Genomic DNA, 23,307 nt, shown 5'->3' on the forward strand with positions numbered 1-23,307 from the left:
ATAATTTGCAAAAATAAATAAATACAATTTTTAGTAGCAACCAACCAATTGGCTAGGATCAACAGCTCCATTACTCTTGCATTACATCCTGTTGGCTCACTGTCACAACATTCAACCAGCTCACCCAACCTCCGGTAACAAGACAGATGGATCGTGTTAGCTAACTCACTAATGGACTGCTGATGTTGGGATTGAGTTGCTCCACAGGATGAAGTGTCTTGGGTCTGCAAAGATGTTCCTCTCTTCGAGACCTCTCAAAGCACCTAACATAACCTAAAAAGCTGTCATTTTAAATTTCAAATATTAGTACATGTCTGTTGTTAGGTGGCGGAGTTAAGGGGGCAATTTCAGGCAATTGATTTTTCAGTTTGACTGAAAAAAAAAATACAAGTTTCCCTGATCTTATTCTTCTTTTTCTTCACACATCCTCCTTTCTGCTTTACCTCTCTGCTTCATCCAGATCATCCAGGACCGCGTGGACTCCCTTATATCCAGAAACCGTTTGTTGTGGAATTCCCTACCTGGTGGTCTGTATGCACTCCCTCAGTACTCAACTGACGCCGCCCAGTTTCCTTTTTACTATGCTCTACTGGGTGAGTACATAAGCTTTCCGTAAGAGTCATTTCAGTGTAGCACAGATGGTATAGGTTGTTGTTTAATGACTTAGCTGCAGCACAGGTGAATAACTGGAATGCAGTGTACTTGCCAATAAGAGAAGGATCACTTAGATTTACCACGTTGGAGAAATAAGCAGGTCAGGATCACAGCAACTTTGATGGGGGCTGTGCAGTGTTCCTGACCTGTGTGGTTTCCTCAAAACAAGAAGGGTTGTGGGGTGTTTCTGCTCAGTAGTGATGAGTACCTTTTGTCAGAGGAGGCACAAAACATGAACCACAGTGTGGTGCATGTGCTGGGGAAAAGTCAGGTTTGCTGCAGATCCAGCTCGCGATTTACAGGATTTAAACAAATACCCTTGAATGTCTCAAGGTGCCTAAAGGTCACTCAGTTTATTGCATGCCACTTCCTGTGACACAGAGCTAATAAACTCAAGTTTGATACATATATGATAATTACTGAATCCGGGCTGTGATGCATGGCCGCAGTTTTTCTGTTATTTGTTTTCATTAAGTGTTCTCCTTGGCACAATCATATTAACAGCTGGAGGACACATCATGCAAACAACGATTACGTGGCCACATTTTCGTTTTTGTTGGAATCCAAAACATTCCCTTTTCTTTCAGGGAAATATCAGAATTGTCACTGACAGCCAGGAAGGCTCAACAGATGCTGTCAGTATCATAAAGCCTTGATCAGTGACAGAGAAGTTTCTGTGACAATTCCTGTGTTTTTCTGAAAGTTTTCGCCTCTGAACACAATGACCATATCACTGAGTAAAAAAATTGTAAAATGAGGATGTGTTTACCAACAAATTTCAAATCCAGTCAACTTGGACTTCATTGGCTGCCTAAACTGTGCTAGAAACTGCTGTCTATAGAGCCTAAAACAGTGAATGTACAAGCAGCATGACTTATGACAGGTCAGATAAGTGGTTAACAACGGCAGCTGTAATAAAATTCTGCAATATTGTTTTTAAAATGTATACGTAAAATTTTGCAAGACTCCTGTTGGGGCATAGTTCAGAAACTTGAAGCTGCAGGGAAAGAAATAAGGCTTCTATATGTGCATGTTTATGTGGGTGTGCAGACCAGAGAGACTCTCAGTAGTCTGAGGCTGTAACTCAGATCGATGTTTGTCTTTCTCTGAGGAATTGTGGACACAAGGGTTAGAAGGAAGAGAGAGGAGAACCAAAGATGGAGCAGTTTTGTTTACACCTCTGCAGTAAATCACTATTTTTGCTGCCGCCATCACCGGCGCTGCTGCTGGGGGAATAACTTTTCGTCAGCGCCGTGTATAAGACGGTCTCACTCTGATACCTTCCCATAAGTTTTCATGGCAAAGCTGTTGCAACTTGGGCCTGATAGTTTAAAAAAGTTTGGCTTAATGTCAATACATAGCGGCCTTGGGACAAGTAAGACATCGCTATCAGATGCCTCAAGTTACAGTTTTATTTTAGTGTGTGAAAAGGAGTCCAGTCATCTGTGCTCTGCAGCTTCTTCAAATTATATAAACAAAAGAAGATTGTGTTAATATTCTAGAAATTGATGTATCAGATCAATACTGTTCCAATATAGCATCTATATATAGCATCTATTTTATAGCTCGTTTGACATTTGTAGTTTTTTTTAATGGTGTTGAGTTTCAGATCGGCTTGCAGGACATGTCAGTATAAAAGTGTGACTAAAGATGGGAGAAAATTTGATGTATGCTGATTTTCTGTCTTTTAAATTATACATATAGTTGAAATCAGCAAATGCTTTGTCAAAGTCAGTTAGTCCCAGTGTACTAGATGAGAACTGAGTTGCAAAGTTGCTCTCAAGACACCACTAAGGTACTGGTTGCGTAAAACTCCTGGCTCAAGGCTCTGATTTTTCCAAGTAACACTAGACCGTAGTGTATTTAGGACTATTTGCTTAAGAAAATTTTTGTTTAAGAACTTTAAAACATCTTTGACAGACCAATACAGTGAACACTGCTCGGGCTGTGTTTCAAGAAGTTTAAGATATGTGTGCTCACTTTTGGACTATGGCAGTGGCTGAGTTGTGTACATGTTAATTTATTGTATTCTATTTTATTCTTTTTCTATGTAGTATGCATCTGCAGCTTTTGAACCCAGAACAAATCTATCCATCTAGGCAATTAACTGCATCTTATCTTGTTTTATGAAATTGATTATTTGTTAAGAATTACAAAATCCCTCCAAAGTTAACTTCTCAACTTTTGAATATTTCAGACTTGAGTAAGGTCCTTTATGTCCCCTTATGATCTGATTTCAGAGAGCTTCCATTCTGTTCTATGACTGAATGTTTCAATGTTTACAGGGTTTTGATACTAAAAAAAAACGGAAACATGCCGTTTAACAGAAATTAACATGGCTTAGCTATTTTCAAGAAACAGAAGGTTTAACCCTATTTATGTGACCCCCACAAGGGCAGAGCTCATGCTTCCATAAATACCACTAAGCCCACCTGAGATGGCTGGTCAGGGGGCCCAGTGTCAGAGAGATGGATAGAGCAACACTAAAGAGCACTCTGGCTGCACTTATCCATGAGGAAGTGTTTTCCCCTATTCCCAAATGCACCCAACACTTGCCATGCCATGTGCCTGCAGTCCTGGCCTTCTTTGGCTGCTCTGAGTGTTCAGTGTTTCTGTGTGTGTGTTTCCACATCTACCTGCCCATTTATCTATTATAGATTTTTGCAATCCTCATTTTAGCTGCTCACATGGGATATCTAACTTTTTGTAATTACTTTCTGGCAGTGTGTAAAAATAGAATAGAAGCAGTTTTGCTGCAATTTAGAGTTTTTGGTCTTCTTGAAGTGAAGGAAACGACAGCAAATAAATTCCATGTGATCACTTGGTAAACATGCTAAACATGTAAAAGAGAACAAAAATCTATGTTAACACCCAGTACCTTTAATATGATGGAAGATTTTCACTCTGTCAAATAATGTTATTGGAACTTATTGAAATGACGTTAAATAAAAGCTAAATTATAGATGTCTCATGCATAAGTACTGATGGATGGATTCCATTATTTTGAATTGCAAAACAGAGGATGAGAATCTTTGTAAAATGTAACGACTTCAAAAAAGTTAAAATTAGAGCTGGAAAGGCTGGAATAGTAAGTGATACTAAAAAGAAAGAGCAGGAGGAACATTGTGATTCTAATTAGGTTTATTGGCAACAAGTCAGTAACATGATGGGGTATAAAAAGAGCATCTTAGAGTAGACAAAAATACATGTAGAGGACTCACTGACAGTTATCGCAAATGCTTAATTGCAGTTCTTCCTACCAAGAGCAGCACAAGTTGTTATTATGTTTAGGGGCCAATTAGGTTTTCACCTGGGCGAGGTAGGTTTAAACAATCTTTTTCCTTTATAGATCAAATTGTTTAAAAACTATCATACGTAGGTCATCTTGCCTTAAATTTGCTTGACGATTCGAAATGTGAAAGTGTGAGAAATATACACACACAAAAAGAAATCAGGAAGGAAGCAAATGTATTTCTATAACACTGTTTATTGTGAAAATGTCAAAATGTGTGTTTATGACAAACCATTGCATTTTGTTATTCAGCCTTTTTGGAATTGAGGTTGTATTAGCTAGTGTTTCCTGGAACCTCTGCTTTTCACAGAACTTTAATGTTATATTTTTATTTTTCTTCATTATGAACCTCTTTGTTTCATATGTTCAATTATGAAACATTAATTTATAATAATTTATAATAATGTAATAATTATAAATGGCGAGATGATTAGAATGCGTCCTCGTGTACTAGAGTGTATTACAAAGTGCTGTTGTGAGATTATTAGGGTATTTAGACTAATTACACAGCTCACAGCTGCCAAATATTCACAGTTTACACAACTTATTTGCTAATCAGATTAAGAAGAAGAAAATCACCATCAGTATTTACACAGACTACAATTTGTTGCTGTTTGTGTGATATTTCTGATCATTTCTTGCCCCATGAAAGCCTTGTGGAACGATTTAATACTAGTCAGATAATGTTTGCAGTGATTATGAATGCAGCAAAGTTTACAGTGCAAAAATAGTGTATGTTTTCTATATTCTCAGCCATCTTAATAACATTAATGTGAATTAAATCCTGTAATATTTGACAATAATAGATCAATCTATTTTGAAACAGAAGATGTATTAAGAAGCTCGTGCTTTATTATATCAATACATTTTTCTGACACAGGTTTGCCACAGGGAGAATAAGGTTCTCAAAATTACAACTCTTCCCATCCCACTCTTTTCTGAATACCATTTGTCAAAGAAGCTTCAATTCATTCTGCTTTGCTGCTTCTCTTTTTGTTCTGTTTGGTTCATTTGTTTGTTTTGGTAAAATGCAAGAGAGTATCTAACAAGTGTTGTAGAAACAGAAATACCCATTATAGAAACAAATCAGCATCATTTGCAATTGAGTAAAAGAGACTCAAAGCAAACTGTTCACTCTTGGATTAGACATGTTTACTCATGGTCAGCCATCTGAACCAGGGGGTATATATGCTGTCATAAAGATGGATGACGGGTGCAGCGTGGAGCACTCTGTGTCCAGTTAACCGTGATGGAGCTTTATGGAGAGCTACATCTGCACAAATCTGTGTTTTGGGTTTTTTTGTGTTGTTGTTGTTGTTGTTTTAAGAGCCTAAATGCAGTTTACACATGACAGCTGTTTGTGAAGTATGGGTATGTTTGTGCAGGTAAGAGCCCATCGCAGCAGTTCACCACTGTGATCCATATGGTAACTCCTCTGCAGTCCCAGATATCCCCTGTGGTGAAGCTCATCATCGCTGTAGCCAAGTCCAAGTTCTGTGCACAGGTGGGATATGTGTCTGAACTTTGCTGTGATTTCTGCTGCGGTTCAGGAAAAAGATGAAAGAATGGTTTCACATATATGCAGTGAAATGCAAACAGTGTCAGGAGGTGTTAATTCTCAGTGATCTAAAATGTTTGACTTGACAGTTGATGTTTATGTTATCAATGTGTTTCTTCTATAACCTTGTCTCTCCATATCTCCTCCCTCCTTATTTCCCTTTTCTTTTGTCTCATTCCTACGTTTCCATTCCTTCATTATGTTTTCCTCATATAACAGTAAGAAAATCAAAAAAAATTTTTTTTTTAAAAAAGGTCTAAAAAATGAGAAAGTAGATAAGTGATTATTGTAGGTTTTATATTCCAGTTTCTGCTCCTTTTTCAAATAACATACCAAATATAATGTTTGTTTTTTGATAATTTGCTTTAAATCTTCACACAAGTCTTCTTGACCGCCGTAATTTATCTAGAAAGCTTTTAAACAAGCTTTATTATTCTACACATGTTATAAAAAGTACTAGAAAAAGGCACTAGAGTAATACCTGAGGACTAAAGGTCTGTTGCATAAGCAGTCTCTTATATAATGTGGATTTTTTTTAATGAAATATGTTGAATTAAGCTTTACTATAAATATTCATGTACATGTAAATATACTGAAAGTGCAATAGCTTTTGAAACAAACTCGGTGATGACTAACACAGTTCACGCACTCACAGGCTAATGGAATAAGAACATTTTTTGTATTCTGGCACTAAAGATTATATATGTACTCACTCTGATAATAAGGTATTCTTTAGCAAGGGTTCTCTGTAAAGCAGAAGCCCCTGGCTGGTCTTTGCTTCTTGAAAAATAGGACGGACATTTCATTATGAGGAATATCAGCTCATTCAAAACCTTCTGTGGAGAAGCCTATTCACAACAATGTTTGGGCTTGTATAATATTAATGGACACCATGTTCTTTCCCCACACAGATTGTGGTTTTATGGAACTGCGACAAGCCTTTACCTCCTAGAAACAAGTGGCCCTCCACCAGTGTGCCTCTCACTGTCATTGAAGGACAGACCAAGGTAATGGCTGTTGACTTTTTTACATCCATTATGTATTAAAATAGATTTAAATTTAAAAACTTTAAAAACTGACCTGCTTAGGGGCACGCCAGATATGAAAGCGACTGAAACACTCAGCTGATGTTCTGGGAGCTGTGTTAGAGGAAGATGGAAAACAATAACACACAAAAAAAATAAATAACAATAACATAAATGAGAATATCATAAAGCTATAGGATTAGATGCTGTAAACTTACACTGTGTTATATAGTTTGCACATTTTATACCAGTTTTATGAAGTTTAAGGAAAATATATTCACCTGGTGGTTGCTGAGTGATGGCTGGAGATTGCTGGCGGTCACTAGGTGAAATTCATTGCAAAGAAGTTAATGGGGCCGAACTCGAAACCTCCTTGCAATGACTGTGGTCATAAGCAGATTACATGGAAGATGCTGACACTGTCTGCAAGCACTCGCTACCTCCTCACCCAGCGATAGTGAGAGGTAAAAAAAAAAGCAATCCCAGACCGTTTCTCTTCGAAGTAACGCAGCCAAAGCAGTTACAAGATGGCTTTTAATTTAGCACCCACTTTTTTTTACCCAGCAACAGCCAGTATCATCCAACAGCCACCAGCCAGTCGAGGAACACATTTTCATATTGACTGGAGATTGCTGGAGGGTGTTCAATAGGTTCTAGGCCTGTGAGGCATAACTGTCAGTAATCTTTTATGATTAATAAACAGGAGTGCACATAAGTGGTCCGCAGGTGCGCATGCGCTGTCAAAATAAAAGACGCGCACCAGATAAGAAGTTTCAATGCGCGTTTGCGTACATATAAAAGGCACTGTCAAAGGAGCTTGGAAAGAAAAGCGCCTGGACTTGTTTAAGTTGCTTGAAGACGTTTCACCTCTCATCCGAGAAGCTTCTTCAGTTCTAAGGTCAAATGGTGGGGAGTCCCAGATTTAAACCTAGTGGGAGTTTCCCCCCAAAGAGGGACAAAAGGATCCCCTGATGATCCTCTAATCACATGAGCCAAGGTGTGAAACTGGGTGTGGGTCCCAATCAGCCAGGGTTTCAGGTGAGCTCATTGTGATACCTGGCCCCACCTTATCATGTGATTTCCTGAGGTCAGATGGCCCAGGATGTGAGTGGGCGTTAAGGCGTCTGGGGAGGGAACTCAAAACTGGATTATAGATGGCAGAGAGTTGGTGTCGTAAACCACCGCCTCTGTTCAAAGATGGTCGCTCACAGTGGACATAAATGGCTTCTTTCACTCCTCTTTCAAACCATCTGTCCTCTCTGTCCAAAATGTGAACATTGGCATCCTCGAAAGAGTGTCCTTTATCCTTAAGATGCAGATGGACTGCTGAGTTCTGTCCCGTGGAGGTGGCTCTTCTATGTTGTGCCATGCATGTAGAGGTCTGGGCATTCCTCGCTACACTGTACCGCATGCCCAGAACGCCTTGTCCTTAGAACTGAAGAAGCTTCTCGGATGAGAGGTGAAACGTCTTTAAGCAACTTAAAGAAGTCCAGACGCTTTTCTTTGCAAGCTCCTTTGACTGCAATGACCTGGATGACTGAGAACCTTCACAGACATATAAAAGGCACTGCTTTTGTCCGCTAGAGTGGGATTTTCACGGCATATTCTGCACCAGATCTCTGTGCGTTCATCATTTGTTTGAAGCCAGCTCACCTCCTGCAACCACTTTTCTGAGAATATGCGCTTCTTTTGCGGTTTGGACTCCTTCTGACATTTCTTTGGAGGTGGAGGAACACCAAAATAATTGCTTAAAGGAGCTTCTTCGACATCTTTAAGATGATGAAGATTCTTGGAAAAGATATCATTCACTTTTAAATGAATGAAAAACTTTATCACCACAAATCATAAGATAATTCTACCCCTGTATGGTTAACGATGGAATGTTCTGCTGGAATCATTGGAGAACTTTAGAAGCATTACTTAAACGTTGCTGTAGACCAAATACACTCTCATTGCAACAATAGTCTCTGATTTTAAAAATGAGTCTTTAATATGTGTTTAGTGTTTTGCAGCGAGGAATTTTGCTCTGTTTAGAGTCTCGGTCCATGATTAATGATTCAGTAAATGCAGCAAAATACCTCTGGGGATGCCAGATGTTCTCAGTCTTATATATTGTTATTATATTAACAGCAAAATAAATACAAGAGTGGGTCAGGATTATGGCTCAGTGAAGCTGAAATACACCAACCATCTACCCTACAGCGAGTATGAAATGACTACATATCACCATTATTAGTGACCATAAGACTGCTGCTCCTAACACTAAAGCAAGCAGTCTTTCTCACACTACATATACTACTACTAATAATAATGCATTACAGACTTTTGAATTGGTTTAGTCAGATGGGTTTTAAAGACCCTGATTTACATCACAGATGTTTTCAGTTACTGTTGCTGATTTACACTCTACAGGAATGTGTGGATGTCTCTTTGGTCCTGATTATGTCCTGCTAGTTTCTTCACATCTGGTAGTGTTAAAAACTCACTCATTTCCTTGTTGAACAACAGGAAAGCGATAAGATATATCGCTTGGTATAAAATTATTGCATTTCTTCCTGTTCTGGAAGAAAAACAACCTCACACACACTGTTCGTTTTTATCGATTTTGCTTTGGCACTCACAGCACTTGTTTAAAATTAAGAAAAGGTTATAGTTTTGATTGGAAATAAATAAGCATGTGGTTGCATTGTGTTTTAAAGCACACCACATGTTTTCAGAGTGGGTTTGTTTTGTTTGTTTGTTTTATTTTGTTTGTGCTTCTTCAGTTCTGGAACAACTGAGGGATATTCACACATAATAAACCCCAGCGGACCACCCAAGAGCTGAAGAATGTGAAGACGTCTCATGGATCTTCAAAACCTAGAAAAACTCGAGTCGCTTTCTTTTCAAGCTTTCAAGCTTTTTGTTCTGAACTGTAATCAGAGACTGGGACTCTTAATCTAAAAATATCAAACCGAAAATGATGTAATTGTAGATTGTAGTTTTTAGGCTGGGTTGACATAGTGTTAAATCAAATCCTGCCACATTTATTGGGTCCATATTAATTACAAGTCCCTTGTTTAAAGCCTCATAGCCCTGTAAAACATGTAAAAAATGAGTATTGCCACTGTGACATTGTAATGTTGGTTTGTGAATCTGCATTTTGAAGCCTCAACATTGGCATATGGGTGAAAACACAGAAACAACTACCTGCTAATTAGTACTAAATAACAGACTGACAAAATATTACATTTTCAAACACAAAAAATGAAACACAAACTTGTTAAACAGACTGTAGCAAACAGCAACCCATATCATTTTTCAGGCAATGTCATTAAAATGCTCCAAAAAGTGCCAACAGCACAAACACAGTGTCTGCTCAGCTCCAGTTCACTGACTCCTTTCAGCAGACGGCTACAGCTGCCTGTGTTGGGTCCAAACTCCGCTTCAGGTCCCAAAGTCAAACAAACTCTGTGGCATCACTGAGAGTTTCAAACTGTCTAAAGTCTTTCATCTTTAATAAAACGATCAGCATTGCTGCTTTACCAGGTGTAACAATTAACTTTAACATCCAGGCAGCCACGAAAAAAGAATTTATTAAATTTAATGGAGTTTGAAGTTAGCAGGGAGTTAGCTCACTAGTTTATCATAATATACCATGTTCTGACTGAGAGATTTCTGAAATTTTTAAATGTACAGCTCTGCTATCACTTCCAACATAAATGAAGACAGAAAACTAAACAGCAGTGACTTTTGTAGGGTTACTGAAGTTTGGCTAGCTGGTATATAATGATTTGCTACGTGATCACTAGCGACACAGATATGTTAGAATAACATAAACACAGTGAAGCTTGAGGGTGAACGTTAACCTTTTTCCACTTGATAAAAGTTAACGTGAGGGTTCCCAACGGTTAGGGACAAATGCAATTTCATGGCAGGATGCTGTAAACGGACAAAACTTCAGTCAGGAGAACAACTGAGATAATCCATCCACAGTATGAGGTTAGTCATTAATATACTGCTGCATGGGCTGGGCTGTAGTTACACGTAAGGTTTTAAAAACTGAGCTTCAAAATGAACAGTGGTAATAAAAACCGAAAGAGGCCGACAGTGATCACTGACTGTTTTTAGGGGCTTGTTCAGATCTAACAGAACAAGATACAAAGCATTAAAACGTTAAAAACACAACACCTTTAATAAACACAGAGCAGTTTGGACCTGGAAGCAGGGTTCCTACGTCATCAGTTAAAGACGGGGTAGGTGATGTCAGTCTAAGTCTGTCTTTTATATGTAGCCTGCTTTAATCACTTGATTAGAAGGATAAAATATGTAAAGAAAGAGTGAAAAAGGTCTCCCTTCTCTCATTAACACCACTGTAATGTCCTTGGAATGAAAAAAAAAGAGAAACATGAATGAACCTCATTATATCTGTTTTCCACACCAAGTTCTAGGTTTAATTAAAAGCAGATATTGAGTATATTTTCATTTAATCCTACCTGAAGTCCTATGATCATGCAGCAGAGGGAGGGAATGATGTATAATGCTCTTTTCCTTTGTCAACTAAATTCTAATCCAGTGCTATTTCAAGTTTAAATAGACTCTTAATGATAAATTTGAAGCAGTGTGAGCTTTGATTGTTAGATATTAGAGCAAAGCCAAGAGTGTGACTTTGTTTCGTTTGTTCTCATTTGCAATATTACTGGGTTGTACTCTGCCTCTATCTACATATACATGCTGTAAAAACTCATAGTTGTTACGGTATATTTAATAAACAGAAGAAAAATGTCACATTTTTTAAATACTTTAACCAACTGAGCTTCTTAAAATGCACTAAGTCAGATACTCACTTACTAAATGAAGCCTCCATACATGCCAGCATGTTTCTCTCTCTATGTCAATCTCTTAGTCGTCTAATTGCTTCTGTTTGTTTTCATGTAAACGTCTCCCTCTTGAAATGAAAGAACAATGTCTCCGCTGGTGACAGTAAAACGCATCTCAGCGACCATGTGTATGTGTGGTCCTATAATTAGACATGTGGTATATTGTCATGCAGCCCAGACAGATGCTCTTCACAGTATTTCCTTCCAAGTGCACGCTGTGTTTGCTCCCTCTGTAGCAACAATACACACACACACACACACATAGAGAGAGAGAAAGTTTGTCATTTGCCTCAGCAGAGCACAGCAGCAGAGTAATTTGCTGTTGGTTATGAGTGTATCTACTCTGTAATGCTGAGTGGATGCACTCCATCTACAAGCTTTTACTTCCCCTCTTTCCTTCAGTCTCTCTATCCTCAACCTCTGTCCTGCGCTTACCTTCAGTGTTATTTTTTCTCAAGTACGTTCAGAGTCACCTTTCAGTAAGTATTCAAACGACTCTTTAATTTACTTGATTATTTCTGAGAAGTTCTCATACTTAAATGAGCTCATTTTAATTAAATTTAAGTAGACCCTCATAGATTTGGGACTGGTCAACAACCAATTGGGAAACTATGGTTACTATGGAAAAAATATGTATTTCTTGACCAGTTGGCAAGTTTTTGCTGGAAGTTACTGGCTGTAGTTGGGTAAGATTGGTTGCAAAGAAAGTGCTGCACCAAAAATTCACATGAACACAACCTTGCTTGTTCGGGTCAAATCTGACCGATTTACAAATTAAAATATGGTGTTTTACATCTGATTGCCTCAAGGCCTCATGACATCCTCCACACTATGCACTTGAATATATAAAAAAGTGATGAGCACCTCTTTCACTGAATTTTGAGTGTTTTAATAAACTTTGTTTGACCAGAAACTCTGTGGTGTTTCCAGTCAAAGGTGACTGCCATAGGAAATGAATGGGAATAATAACAGTATTTATAACAGTATGTTTGCACTGAAGCACCGCAGCAATTTCCTAATGTTGTAAACCCGCTCAACATTTGGCAATAAAACCCTTTCTGATTCTGATTCTGATTCTGAATCCACCTCCACCCCGTTTGGCCCACTGAATGAGCAAATAAATGAAAGACCCACTGAACGACCCACTTAACTGAATTTGGTGATGAAAAATGTTTGTTATGTTAATTTAAGAGCTGTTAAAACTAAAAACGTGTTACTGGTAACACTAAAGTAAGGGGGTGGGGTGAACAAAACCACATTGTGGAAAGCAAAGAATAATTGAAACTCTTATATCTGCAAATGGTGAAGCAACATCATATTAAACCATATGGACTAAGAATGGGATGTTACTTAAGTTCATAAGAATGTGAAGGCAGACGATTAAATACTTTTGGCAGTACAGTGTGCATCCAAATTTGCTTCCATGACAGCAGTTTGTAGGAAATGTTATTGCTATATGTTAACATGGCGTCCAAAGGTCAGAGACCACTATTGACAGTCATGCTTTCATTTTGGGTTTGATTATAATTCAGTTGATTTTCACTGCATGAATTCCACAATTATGTGCTGTACGGTAGGCCATGTTGACTTGTGACAACATGTGACATCAGAAATTCTCTGCTCTCTGAGTGTCCAAGTGTCGCTCATAAATGATCAATGGGATTAAGGTCAGATGACTTAGGAAAAGTAGTTCTTTAAGTAGTTTCTGCAAATTATTGTCTTTGTTTTGTTTACTCACCAACTAGTTAAGCACTGCAATATGCTTAAAGAGAAAATTACTGGTTGATCAGAAACAAGTGGCTCCTCGTCATTAGACCTCCTTGATAAGCATTTATGACAGACAAATCAATATGATCAAAGAAGTGGTCAATATACTCCCCTCTGCTGCTGGTTATATGTTGACTACAGCTTTATCGATGTACTCTTAATATCACCTCTCCTGCCTTCAAGCAATGAATTTTATGTTTATAAGTTCATCTTGAAAATCGGTCCTCATTTCTTAGTTGTGCATTTAAATTACAGCGAAGGAGCATAAAATAGATGTGTTCAAAGTGATCAAAAACTGCACAAAAAGTATTTATTGTGAGGCATGGACACATGCTCTCATCCTCTGGTGCAGTCTGGGACTAGAATATTGGGTCCTTTGAGTCCTGTTGTGAGGTGACGCCACCATGGATTGGGCTTCATCTACAGCTTCTGCTCAAGCGGGTTTGGTACCTGGAGGTTATGAAGGCCAGGTAAATGCCCTGTGCTCTTTGTCCCTGAGCCATTACTGAGGATTTTTTTCCCAGTGTGGGTGGTGTTCCAGGATTTATCAGACCAGCGTGTGCAAAAATAATGACAATATAAATATAGCTATATTTATTTTGGAATATCACTTGATATCAGAGAGTTGGTGAATACACATGTGACAGCAGGCATGTTCCTATAATGAAGGTGTAATGTAGCATAGTTTTATAAATCTTCTACTACATCAAATCTCCAGAAAACAAGACATCTGTCTTATCATAGAGCCAAAAGAACAAGTGCTGTCATTGTACAGAGGTCACGATACTTGTGGTCTCTATCAGTTCAACAAAAACTCCCAACTTCATTTTCTACTGTTGTTGTGGGTTTATTATGAGGAGTTTCCAAAGGTTTATGATAGTGGTAAGAGGGAACTGAATTAGTACCTACTCGGGTCGACTCAACGTGACTCAACTCGTTTTCCATAAGAATCGTAAAGTTGAGAGTCATCAAATTACAACAACGGTATGCTGAGAAGTAGGAAACTGTGAGCCTTTTTTGATTGTCATAGCAGGGTAAACACAGGCATAATTGTTTAAATTAATTATGGGCACATTCTATTAAGTGTGTCACATCTTGGCCCATGTAAATGGAACAGGGCCATAATTGATGTTATTAATTTTGCCCTGCAATGCCATGTCAAAATGGCTTCTGTTAAGGCCTGTTGTTGGGGCCTTTTTTTCTTTGGCTTTATCACTACAGGCAGAGGTAATTAATTACAGAAGTAATTACATTTCTCTTTCATTTAAATTATAGTTTAGTGGCTTTTTAACCCCATTTATGTCAGTGTCAGCGCAAACACATGACTAACACATGGCTGTTTTTTCCCCTTTTTTACTGCACAATACTCAGCTGACTTTGACTTTGACTTTATTATATTGTCAGGGCTCGTGTGCGGAGGCGAGGAAGGGATGACCCACATGCAGGACTCGTGGTGCAGAACGAGGTTTATTGAATATGTAGACAACAGATGATAGGATGGATGGCTGGCTGGCTGGCTGGCTGGACTTAGCGGACTGGTAGACTGGCTGGCTAACTGACTGACTGGACGGAACACACGACAGAAACAACATCATCAATGACCCGACACTGAATGGGTAGAACAGAGGGCTTAAATACACAGACTGGTGATAATGATGATAATGAGGGACTGGTGAGTACACAGCTGAACATAATGAACTAATGATAATGGGAAGAGGATTGAACATAATACACACAGACTGTCACGGCTGGTAAGGCGAGCCGTGTGGTGTGGAGGAAGCAGGACCCAAGATGCAGGCAGTGGATGAAATACTGGTGAGGTTTATTTACAAAGGTGTAGTGGCAAGCAAGCAGTGGAGCATGACAAATAACTGAAGACACCTAAACTGGGAGAACTAAAAATAACAGACCTGGGAGCATACGACAAAGGGGAGGAAAAGCAGAGAGACGCAGACGAGGAACAGGACACTGTGGCACACAGGGTAACGCAGACTGACACGAAGTAACACAGACGAACCGGCAACAGGCAGGAGAACACACAGGGCTTAAATACACACACCAGTAATCAGGGGATGCGAGACAGGAGGGCAACACAGCTGGGAGAAATCTGGGCTGACGGGACAGGGGAAACGTAAACTGATCACACTCACATATGACACGGACCTTCACAATAAAACAGGAAACTCAGATACATGGAACCAGAGAAGACATTGAACTAACCAGACAGATTCACAAACAGATGGGGAGACACCATAGACAGACAGATACAGACGCAGACTCAAAGGCAGACCAAATATAACACACAGAACTCAAACAATAACAATCATCATCATCATCATCATAAACTGGAAAATGATAACTAAAAGCGCTGGGTCACCGACCCAGGACCATGACAGTACCCCCCCCTCAAGGGCTGGCACCAGACAGCCCAGCAGAAACGAAAAAACGGATCAAAACAAAACAGAAAACAACCCGACCAGGGCGGGCGGAGGGGGCCCAGGACGGAGGGACAGAGTCCAAAAGGCCCAGATGGTCAAGTTCAGGAAGCCGACCATGCGAATGGCAACGGGGCAGGTCCGGATGCCAGCCACGCAGTAGGCAGTGGCGTGGAAACAGTTCTGGGGGCCGACCGTGCGGACGGCAACAGCGGCATGGAAACAGTTCTGGGGGCCGACCGTGCGGACGGCAACAGCGGCATGGAAACAGTTCTGGGGGCCGACCGTGCGGACGGCAACAGCGGCGTGGAAACAGTTCTGGGGGCCGACCGTGCGGACGGCAACAGCGGCGTGGAAACAGGTCCGGAGGCCGGCCACGTGGAAGGCAGTGGCGGCGTTCAGGAGGGCGTCCACGGTGGCGGAGATGCCCAACAGGCGGCCAGGCAGATGACCGACGATGTGGAGGTGGTAGTAGGGGACCTGAAGGCTGCGTGGCCCCTGCAGCCCCAGGTGAAGCGGAGGCTGGACCAGACGAGACGGAAGCTGAAGCGGAGGCTGGACCGGAAGCTGAAGCGGAGGCTGGACCGGAAGCTGAAGCGGAGGCTGGACCGGAAGCTGAAGCGGAGGCTGGACCGGAAGCTGAAGCGGAGGCTGGACCAGACGATGATGCAGAGGCTGGACCAGACGATGATGCAGAGGCTGGACCAGACGATGATGCAGAGGCTGGACCAGACGATGATGCAGAGGCTGGACCAGACGATGATGCAGAGGCTGGACCAGACGATGATGCAGAGGCTGGACCAGACGGTGATGCAGAGGCTGGACCAGACGGTGATGCAGAGGCTGGACCAGACGGTGATGCAGAGGCTGGACCAGACGGTGATGCAGAGGCTGGACCAGACGGTGAAGCAGCTGATGAGGATGCAGAGGCTGGACCAGGCAAAGCAGCTGATGAGGATGCTGAAGCTGGACCAGGCAAAGCAGCTGATGAGGATGCTGAAGCTGGACCAGGCAAAGCAGCTGATGAGGATGCTGAAGCTGGACCAGGCAAAGCAGCTGATGAGGATGCTGAAGCTGGACCAGGCAAAGCAGCTGATGAGGATGCTGAAGCTGGACCAGGCAAAGCAGCTGATGAGGATGCTGAAGCTGGACCAGGCAAGGCAGCTGATGAGGATGCTGAAGCTGGACCAGGCAAAGCAGCTGATGAGGATGCTGAAGCTGGACCAGGCAAAGCAGCTGATGAGGATGCTGAAGCTGGACCAGGCAAAGCAGCTGATGAGGATGCTGAAGCTGGACCAGGCAAAGCAGCTGATGAGGATGCTGAAGCTGGACCAGGCAAAGCAGCTGATGAGGATGCTGAAGCTGGACCAGGCAATGCTGATGCTGGACCAGGCGATGCTGATGCTGGACCAGGCGATGCTGATGCTGAAGCGGAGGCCGGACCAGACGAGACTGAGGTGGAGGCTGGACCAGGCGAGGATGACGGCAGCGGGACGGCTGCAAAACCTGACGGCAGCGATGCTGCAGGAGGTGATGTGGAGATGTGCTGGCTGGGTCCTCCAGGACCGTCAGCTAACGCGGCGTGGTGCTGGGTGGGCTCCTCGGGCCCTCCAGCAGACGGCACTTGAGGCTGGCTGGGTTCTCCAGAACCCCCAGCAGAAGACACTTGAGGCTGGCTGGGTTCTCCTAAACCCCCAGCAGAAGACACTTGAGGCTGGACGGGCTCCTCGGGCCCTCCAGCTGACGAGGCGGGAGGCTGGACGGGCTCTTCGGGCCCTCCAGCTGACGAGGCGGGAGGCTGGACGGGCTCTTCGGGCCCTCCAGCGAGAACAGTCTCAGGACCAGTGGGCACAGGGGCCCCTGGAACACACGGGACAAAACCAGCAGGCGCACGGGCCTCTGGCAGGCAGGCAACAGAACCAGCAGGCACACGGGCCTCTGGCAGGAACGCAACAGGACCAGCAGGCACACGGGCCTCTGGCAGGGACAGAACAGGACCAGCAGGCACACGGGCCTCTGGCAGGGACAGAACAGGACCAGCAGGCACACGGGCCTCTGGCAGGGACAGAACAGGACCAGCAGGCACACGGGCCTCTGGCAGGGACAGAACAGGACCAGCAGGCACACGGGCCTCTGGCAAACACATAGCGGCCTGCAGCTGCGCAGAGCATCGACCCTGCTCAGGCAGCGACAGCTCCGTACAGTCCTCAGCTGGGTTCCTAGCCTCCAGGGGTCCAGAGTGGGCTAAGGGCTGAAACCCAGCCTCTGGGGAGGCCCTGGAGTGCATCACAGTCTCAGAACTGGTCAGCTGTTGAGGGATGATCACGTTATTAACTGGTTTGTCTCTCTGCTTACAATGGACGGATGAAAAACAATTCCCTTCGGATAGCATAGATTCAGGTTGTTGTACTGGAGGAGCTGGTGACACAGGACGCAGGGCTAGCGGCTGCTGAACAGGAGGCTGAACTGATGATAGGGCTAATGATTCCTCTGCCAACTGAGCTATAGACTGGGTTATGGATTGTAGCATAGTTTGTAGTAAGTCTGGCTGCGACTGTAACTGAGCTATGGGTAGTGAGGCTGAATGTGGTGGAGGTGGCGACTGGGCTTTAGGCCGGGTGGCTAACTGAAGAAACACAGCCCCAGAATTAACAGTCCCAAAGTCTGGTGAAACAGAAAGAGTGTCATTTTCACTCACCACAGCCGGCGGTTCTGAAACCCCACCACCCGGCTGTGGGGTGAGGCGCCTACGACATGAACGTTGCTTCCTCCTCGGAGAACGCTCCGACAGGCCGGGTAACTCCACAGCCGGCAGTTCGGACTGCATATCCTCCGGTGGGCTGAGCAGACGAGCGGTAGGGGGGTGAAGGTGCAGCTCGTTCCGAAAGAAATTCTGAACAAGTGGGTGGAGTGAGCTGAACAGCCAGGGGAGACCGGAAACCAGTCGCTCCAATCGATTAGTTATGGCTTGGCGGAATCCCTTCTCCTCATGCCCCAGCCATAAATTAATTAAACGGTCCACAGAATAAATGATATCCTCCCGGAGCTCCTCGGGCGGGTTGAACGCTGCTGGGTCCATTGTGGCCGGTTCGTACTGTCACGGCTGGTAAGGCGAGCCGTGTGGTGTGGAGGAAGCAGGACCCAAGATGCAGGCAGTGGATGAAATACTGGTGAGGTTTATTTACAAAGGTGTAGTGGCAAGCAAGCAGTGGAGCATGACAAATAACTGAAGACACCTAAACTGGGAGAACTAAAAATAACAGACCTGGGAGCATACGACAAAGGGGAGGAAAAGCAGAGAGACGCAGACGAGGAACAGGACACTGTGGCACACAGGGTAACGCAGACTGACACGAAGTAACACAGACGAACCGGCAACAGGCAGGAGAACACACAGGGCTTAAATACACACACCAGTAATCAGGGGATGCGAGACAGGAGGGCAACACAGCTGGGAGAAATCTGGGCTGACGGGACAGGGGAAACGTAAACTGATCACACTCACATATGACACGGACCTTCACAATAAAACAGGAAACTCAGATACATGGAACCAGAGAAGACATTGAACTAACCAGACAGATTCACAAACAGATGGGGAGACACCATAGACAGACAGATACAGACGCAGACTCAAAGGCAGACCAAATATAACACACAGAACTCAAACAATAACAATCATCATCATCATCATCATAAACTGGAAAATGATAACTAAAAGCGCTGGGTCACCGACCCAGGACCATGACACAGACCAAGGCTAACACAATAAAACAGGAAGTGGAACAGGCAGTAGATAAACAGTGAGTGTGAACTGAAAACACTGGGTCACCGACCCAGGAACCCTGACAGGACCCCCCCCTTCAAAGGCCGGCACCCGACGGCCAAACGAAAAAGAACCAGAACAGGGCGGGCGGAGGGGGCCCAGGACGGAGGGACGGAGGCCACACAGAGACAGTTCGGGTGGGCGGCCACGTGGCCCGAGGCGAGACTGTTCCGGCGGACCGACCGTGCGGAAGGCAACGGCGGTGACGTGGACACAGTTCGGGAGGCCGGCAGTGCGGAAGGCAATGGCGGCCAGTCAGGCGAAGGTGAAGGCGGTCCGGAAGCCGGCCGTGCGGAAGGCAACGGCGGTGACGTGGACACAGTTCGGGAGGCCGGCAGTGCGGAAGGCAACGGCGGCCACCCAGGCGAAGGCGGTCCGGAGGCCGGCCGTGCGGAAGGCAACGGCGGCCACTCAGGCGAAGGCGGTCCGGGGGCCGGCCGTGCGGAAGGCAACGGCGGCCACTCAGGTGAAGGCGGTCCGGGGGCCGGCCGCGCGGAAGGCAGCGGCGGCGGCGGAGGAGACGGAGCAGTTCAGGGGGCCGGCCGCGCGGAAGGCAGCGGCGGCTCTCCAGTTTTAGGCGTGCTGGCCATGGCCCGGTGGGCACAGGACCAGACGAGGCAGGATCAGGCGAAGCACAGGCCGGAGCTGCAGCAGGCGAAATAAAAGCCAAAGTCGAGGCTGGGCCAGACGAGGACGAAGGCTCCGAGGCCGGGCCAGACGAGGACGAAGGCTCCGAGGCAGGGCCAGACGAGGCAGAGGCAGGGTCTGAGGCCGGGCCAGGCGAGGCAGAGGCAGGGTCTGAGGCCGGGCCAGGCGAGGCAGAGGCAGGGTCTGAGGCCGGACCAGGCGAGGCAGAAGCAGAGCTAGGTGACAGCGAGGCATGAGGCTGGTGCGGTTCCCCTGAACCCCCAGTTGACGAAGAAGGTTGCCGGACGGGTTCCTCGGGCCCTCCAGCCGACGAGGCATGAGGCTGGTGCGGTTCTCCTGAACCCCCAGCTGACGAGGAAGGTTGCCGGACGGGCTCCTCGGGCCCTCCAGCCGACGAGGCATGAGGCTGGTGCGGTTCTCCTGAACCCCCAGCTGACGAGGAAGGTTGCCGGACGGGCTCCTCGGGCCCTCCAGCTGACGAGGCATGAGGCTGGTGCGGTTCTCCTGAACCCCCAGCTGACGAGGAAGGTTGCCGGACGGGCTCCTCGGGCCCTCCAGCGAAAACGATCTCAGAACCAGTGGGCACTGGAGCCCCTGGCACACACAGGACAGGGCCAGCGGGTGCGGAAACCCCTGGCTGGGCAGCAGGGTAGCTCACAGCAGGCTCTGGGTACTGAACAGGTTGGTGGACGGGCGACTGGACTACTGGTGACTGGACAGGAGGCGACTGAGCTACGGGTGACTGGACAGGAGGCGACTGAGCTACGGGTGACTGGACAGGAGGCGACTGAGCTACGGGTGACTGGACAGGAGACTGAGCTACGGGTGACTGGACAGGAGCGGACTGGAGAGCAGGTGAGTGAACTGACGGGGCTGGAAGCTGAACAGCAGGTGAGGCTGACGACGGAGTTGAGGTTGGTGTGGCTAATGGCTGGGCTACAGACTGAGCTAATGAGGGAGATAAAGCTACAGCCTGAGCTAGTAAGGCCGGTGCCTGAGCAGGGGACACTTCAGCCAGCCTAACCAGGGATAAAGCTAGTGCGTGAAAGGCTGGGTCAGGAGGTGGATGAAGTGGTGGACTGATTAGCTCTTCCGTGCCTCCAGAGCGTGAGGGCACTGGCTGGAGAGCCTCAGCTGAGTCTCTAGGGGGGTCAGGCTGGATCCTGGCCGTCCTCAGCCTAGGTGCTGGGACAGGCACGGGAGGTGGCTGGACACCAGTCACCCCCACTCGAGAAACCGAAGCGGGTGTGGCGGTAGACTGGGTCGCAGCTGCCCTCCTCCTGGGAGCTGGCACTGGTGTGGGGGTAGACTGACTGACGGGAGTGGAGATAATGACTGGGTGTGTGATGTTAGCAGGTTTATTGGGGATTGTTCTGGTTTTCCTGCCACCACTATTTACAGTCTTTGGGAGAGCAGAGCAGAACAAATCTTCCCAGTCCACAGAATCTTCCAGGAGGGAAACATCCCACGAATCAGAGATGGGGTTATTGTGCGTTTTGAGTGAATAATCAGATGGTGAGTGCGAAAAACAGTCACTGGAGCTCACCATCGGGAGTGGCTGAAAGTGGTCCGTTTTATGGCGGCGTGTGCGCCGATTTCTCCGGGAGGAGGAAGCGGGCGGGTGTCAGGGGTAGACATTTGTTCAAACACAAGTAAGAGAAATGAGACAACTGCAGACCGACTCAGAGTGTAATTAGAAAACGTGCGCACGGGTGAATGCCTCTGAGAAGACACACACACGGGTGAATGTCTCTGAGAAGACAAAACACACCGAGCACAGGCTTGCTTGCTTTATTTATAAGGCAAAAATGGGTTACATAGTACTTCCTCTTTTAACTGTCAGGGAAGAGGTTAAACATTAAATCAGCTTATCTGATCTTTCACACACTGGGATAAGAATACAGAAGTATATCATGCTTTATCTGACATCACAGACACTGAAGTGAAGAATGCATCATTATATCATGCTGTCAAACATCTCAGACACTGAGGTAAGGAATGCATCAGTTTTCCTTTAACAATAGACTTGGTTAGGTGATTCTTCAACAATAGGCTTGGTTATGTGAAAATATATGAACACACAAAATATAAGGCATACTTGGTTAAAATATAAGGCTTACTTGGTTAGAATATAAGGCTTACTTGATTATATTGTATTATAGAGATTTGGTTATAATGTATAATGTAGAAAATCTCTAACAGCGGGGTACACGTCCGAGCCTCTGGCACGGGAGCCTCTGTTGAGCCGAGGTGGAAGACGGAGCTGCTGTGCCGTGACGAGGTTGAAGGTCCGGTGAATGAGGCAGGTGATGTGTGAGCGTGGAGCGGAGTGGCGAGAGAGGGAGCGGCCGAAGCCCGGCGTGAAACGTCCACTCTCCGCGGCAGATGCTCCGGTGCAGGTGAGGCAGCAGGTGGGGGAACGCGGCGTCTCCGAAGCCCGCCCAGAGCCAAGCGAGTGCCCTCGAAGACGTGCTCTCGCTCCGCGAAGAGCCGCTGTCTCTCCTTGAGTTTTTCAGCCCACAAGGAGAGCGCTACCTCCTGCCGCTCGTAGAGGTCCGAGTCCGCTGGGTCAAAAGCGTGTCTTCTTGGCACGGGTCGGGTCATTCTGTCAGGGCTCGTGTGCGGAGGCGAGGAAGGGATGACCCACATGCAGGACTCGTGGTGCAGAACGAGGTTTATTGAATATGTAGACAACAGATGATAGGATGGATGGCTGGCTGGCTGGACTTAGCGGACTGGTAGACTGACTGACTGGACGGAACACACGACAGAAACAACATCATCAATGACCCGACACTGAATGGGTAGAACAGAGGGCTTAAATACACAGACTGGTGATAATGATGATAATGAGGGACCGGTGAGTACACAGCTGAACATAATGAACTAATGATAATGGGAAGAGGATTGAACATAATACACACAGACCAAGGCTAACACAATAAAACAGGAAGTGGAACAGGCAGTAGATAAACAGTGAGTGTGAACTGAAAACACTGGGTCACCGACCCAGGAACCCTGACATATATATGGTAAATGGCCTGTATTTATATAGCGCTTTACTAGTCCCTAAGGACCCCAAAGCGCTTTACACATCCAGTCATTCACCCATTCACACACTATTGACCTTGACTATTGACAACCTTGAAAAGCTTTGTACTTTTGAGTCCTATTGTTTAAATTATTGTAATGACATTGTAAAAAAAACAGTCATTGTTAGCATATTATTGCAGTTCGAAATTG

At 45.0% G+C, this 23,307-nt stretch overlaps 1 protein-coding gene across 1 annotated transcript in view; it reads left to right on the plus strand.

Annotated features, from left to right (window-relative positions):
- LOC146617421 (exostosin-1) overlaps positions 1–23,307 on the plus strand; it is a 378,284-nt gene that overhangs the window by 333,659 nt on the left and 21,318 nt on the right. Inside the window, exons 7-9 of the mRNA XM_085373085.1 lie at positions 461–593; positions 5,332–5,450; positions 6,416–6,511. Coding sequence (XP_085229211.1) covers positions 461–593; positions 5,332–5,450; positions 6,416–6,511 — 348 coding nt within the window. The remainder of the gene's footprint in view (positions 1–460; positions 594–5,331; positions 5,451–6,415; positions 6,512–23,307) is intronic.

The sequence above is a fragment of the Diplotaxodon limnothrissa genome, linkage group LG15, assembly GCF_057381915.1.
Source record: "Diplotaxodon limnothrissa isolate DT_005_m linkage group LG15, D_limnothrissa_male_GT1.1, whole genome shotgun sequence".
Lineage (NCBI taxonomy): Eukaryota > Metazoa > Chordata > Actinopteri > Cichliformes > Cichlidae > Diplotaxodon > Diplotaxodon limnothrissa.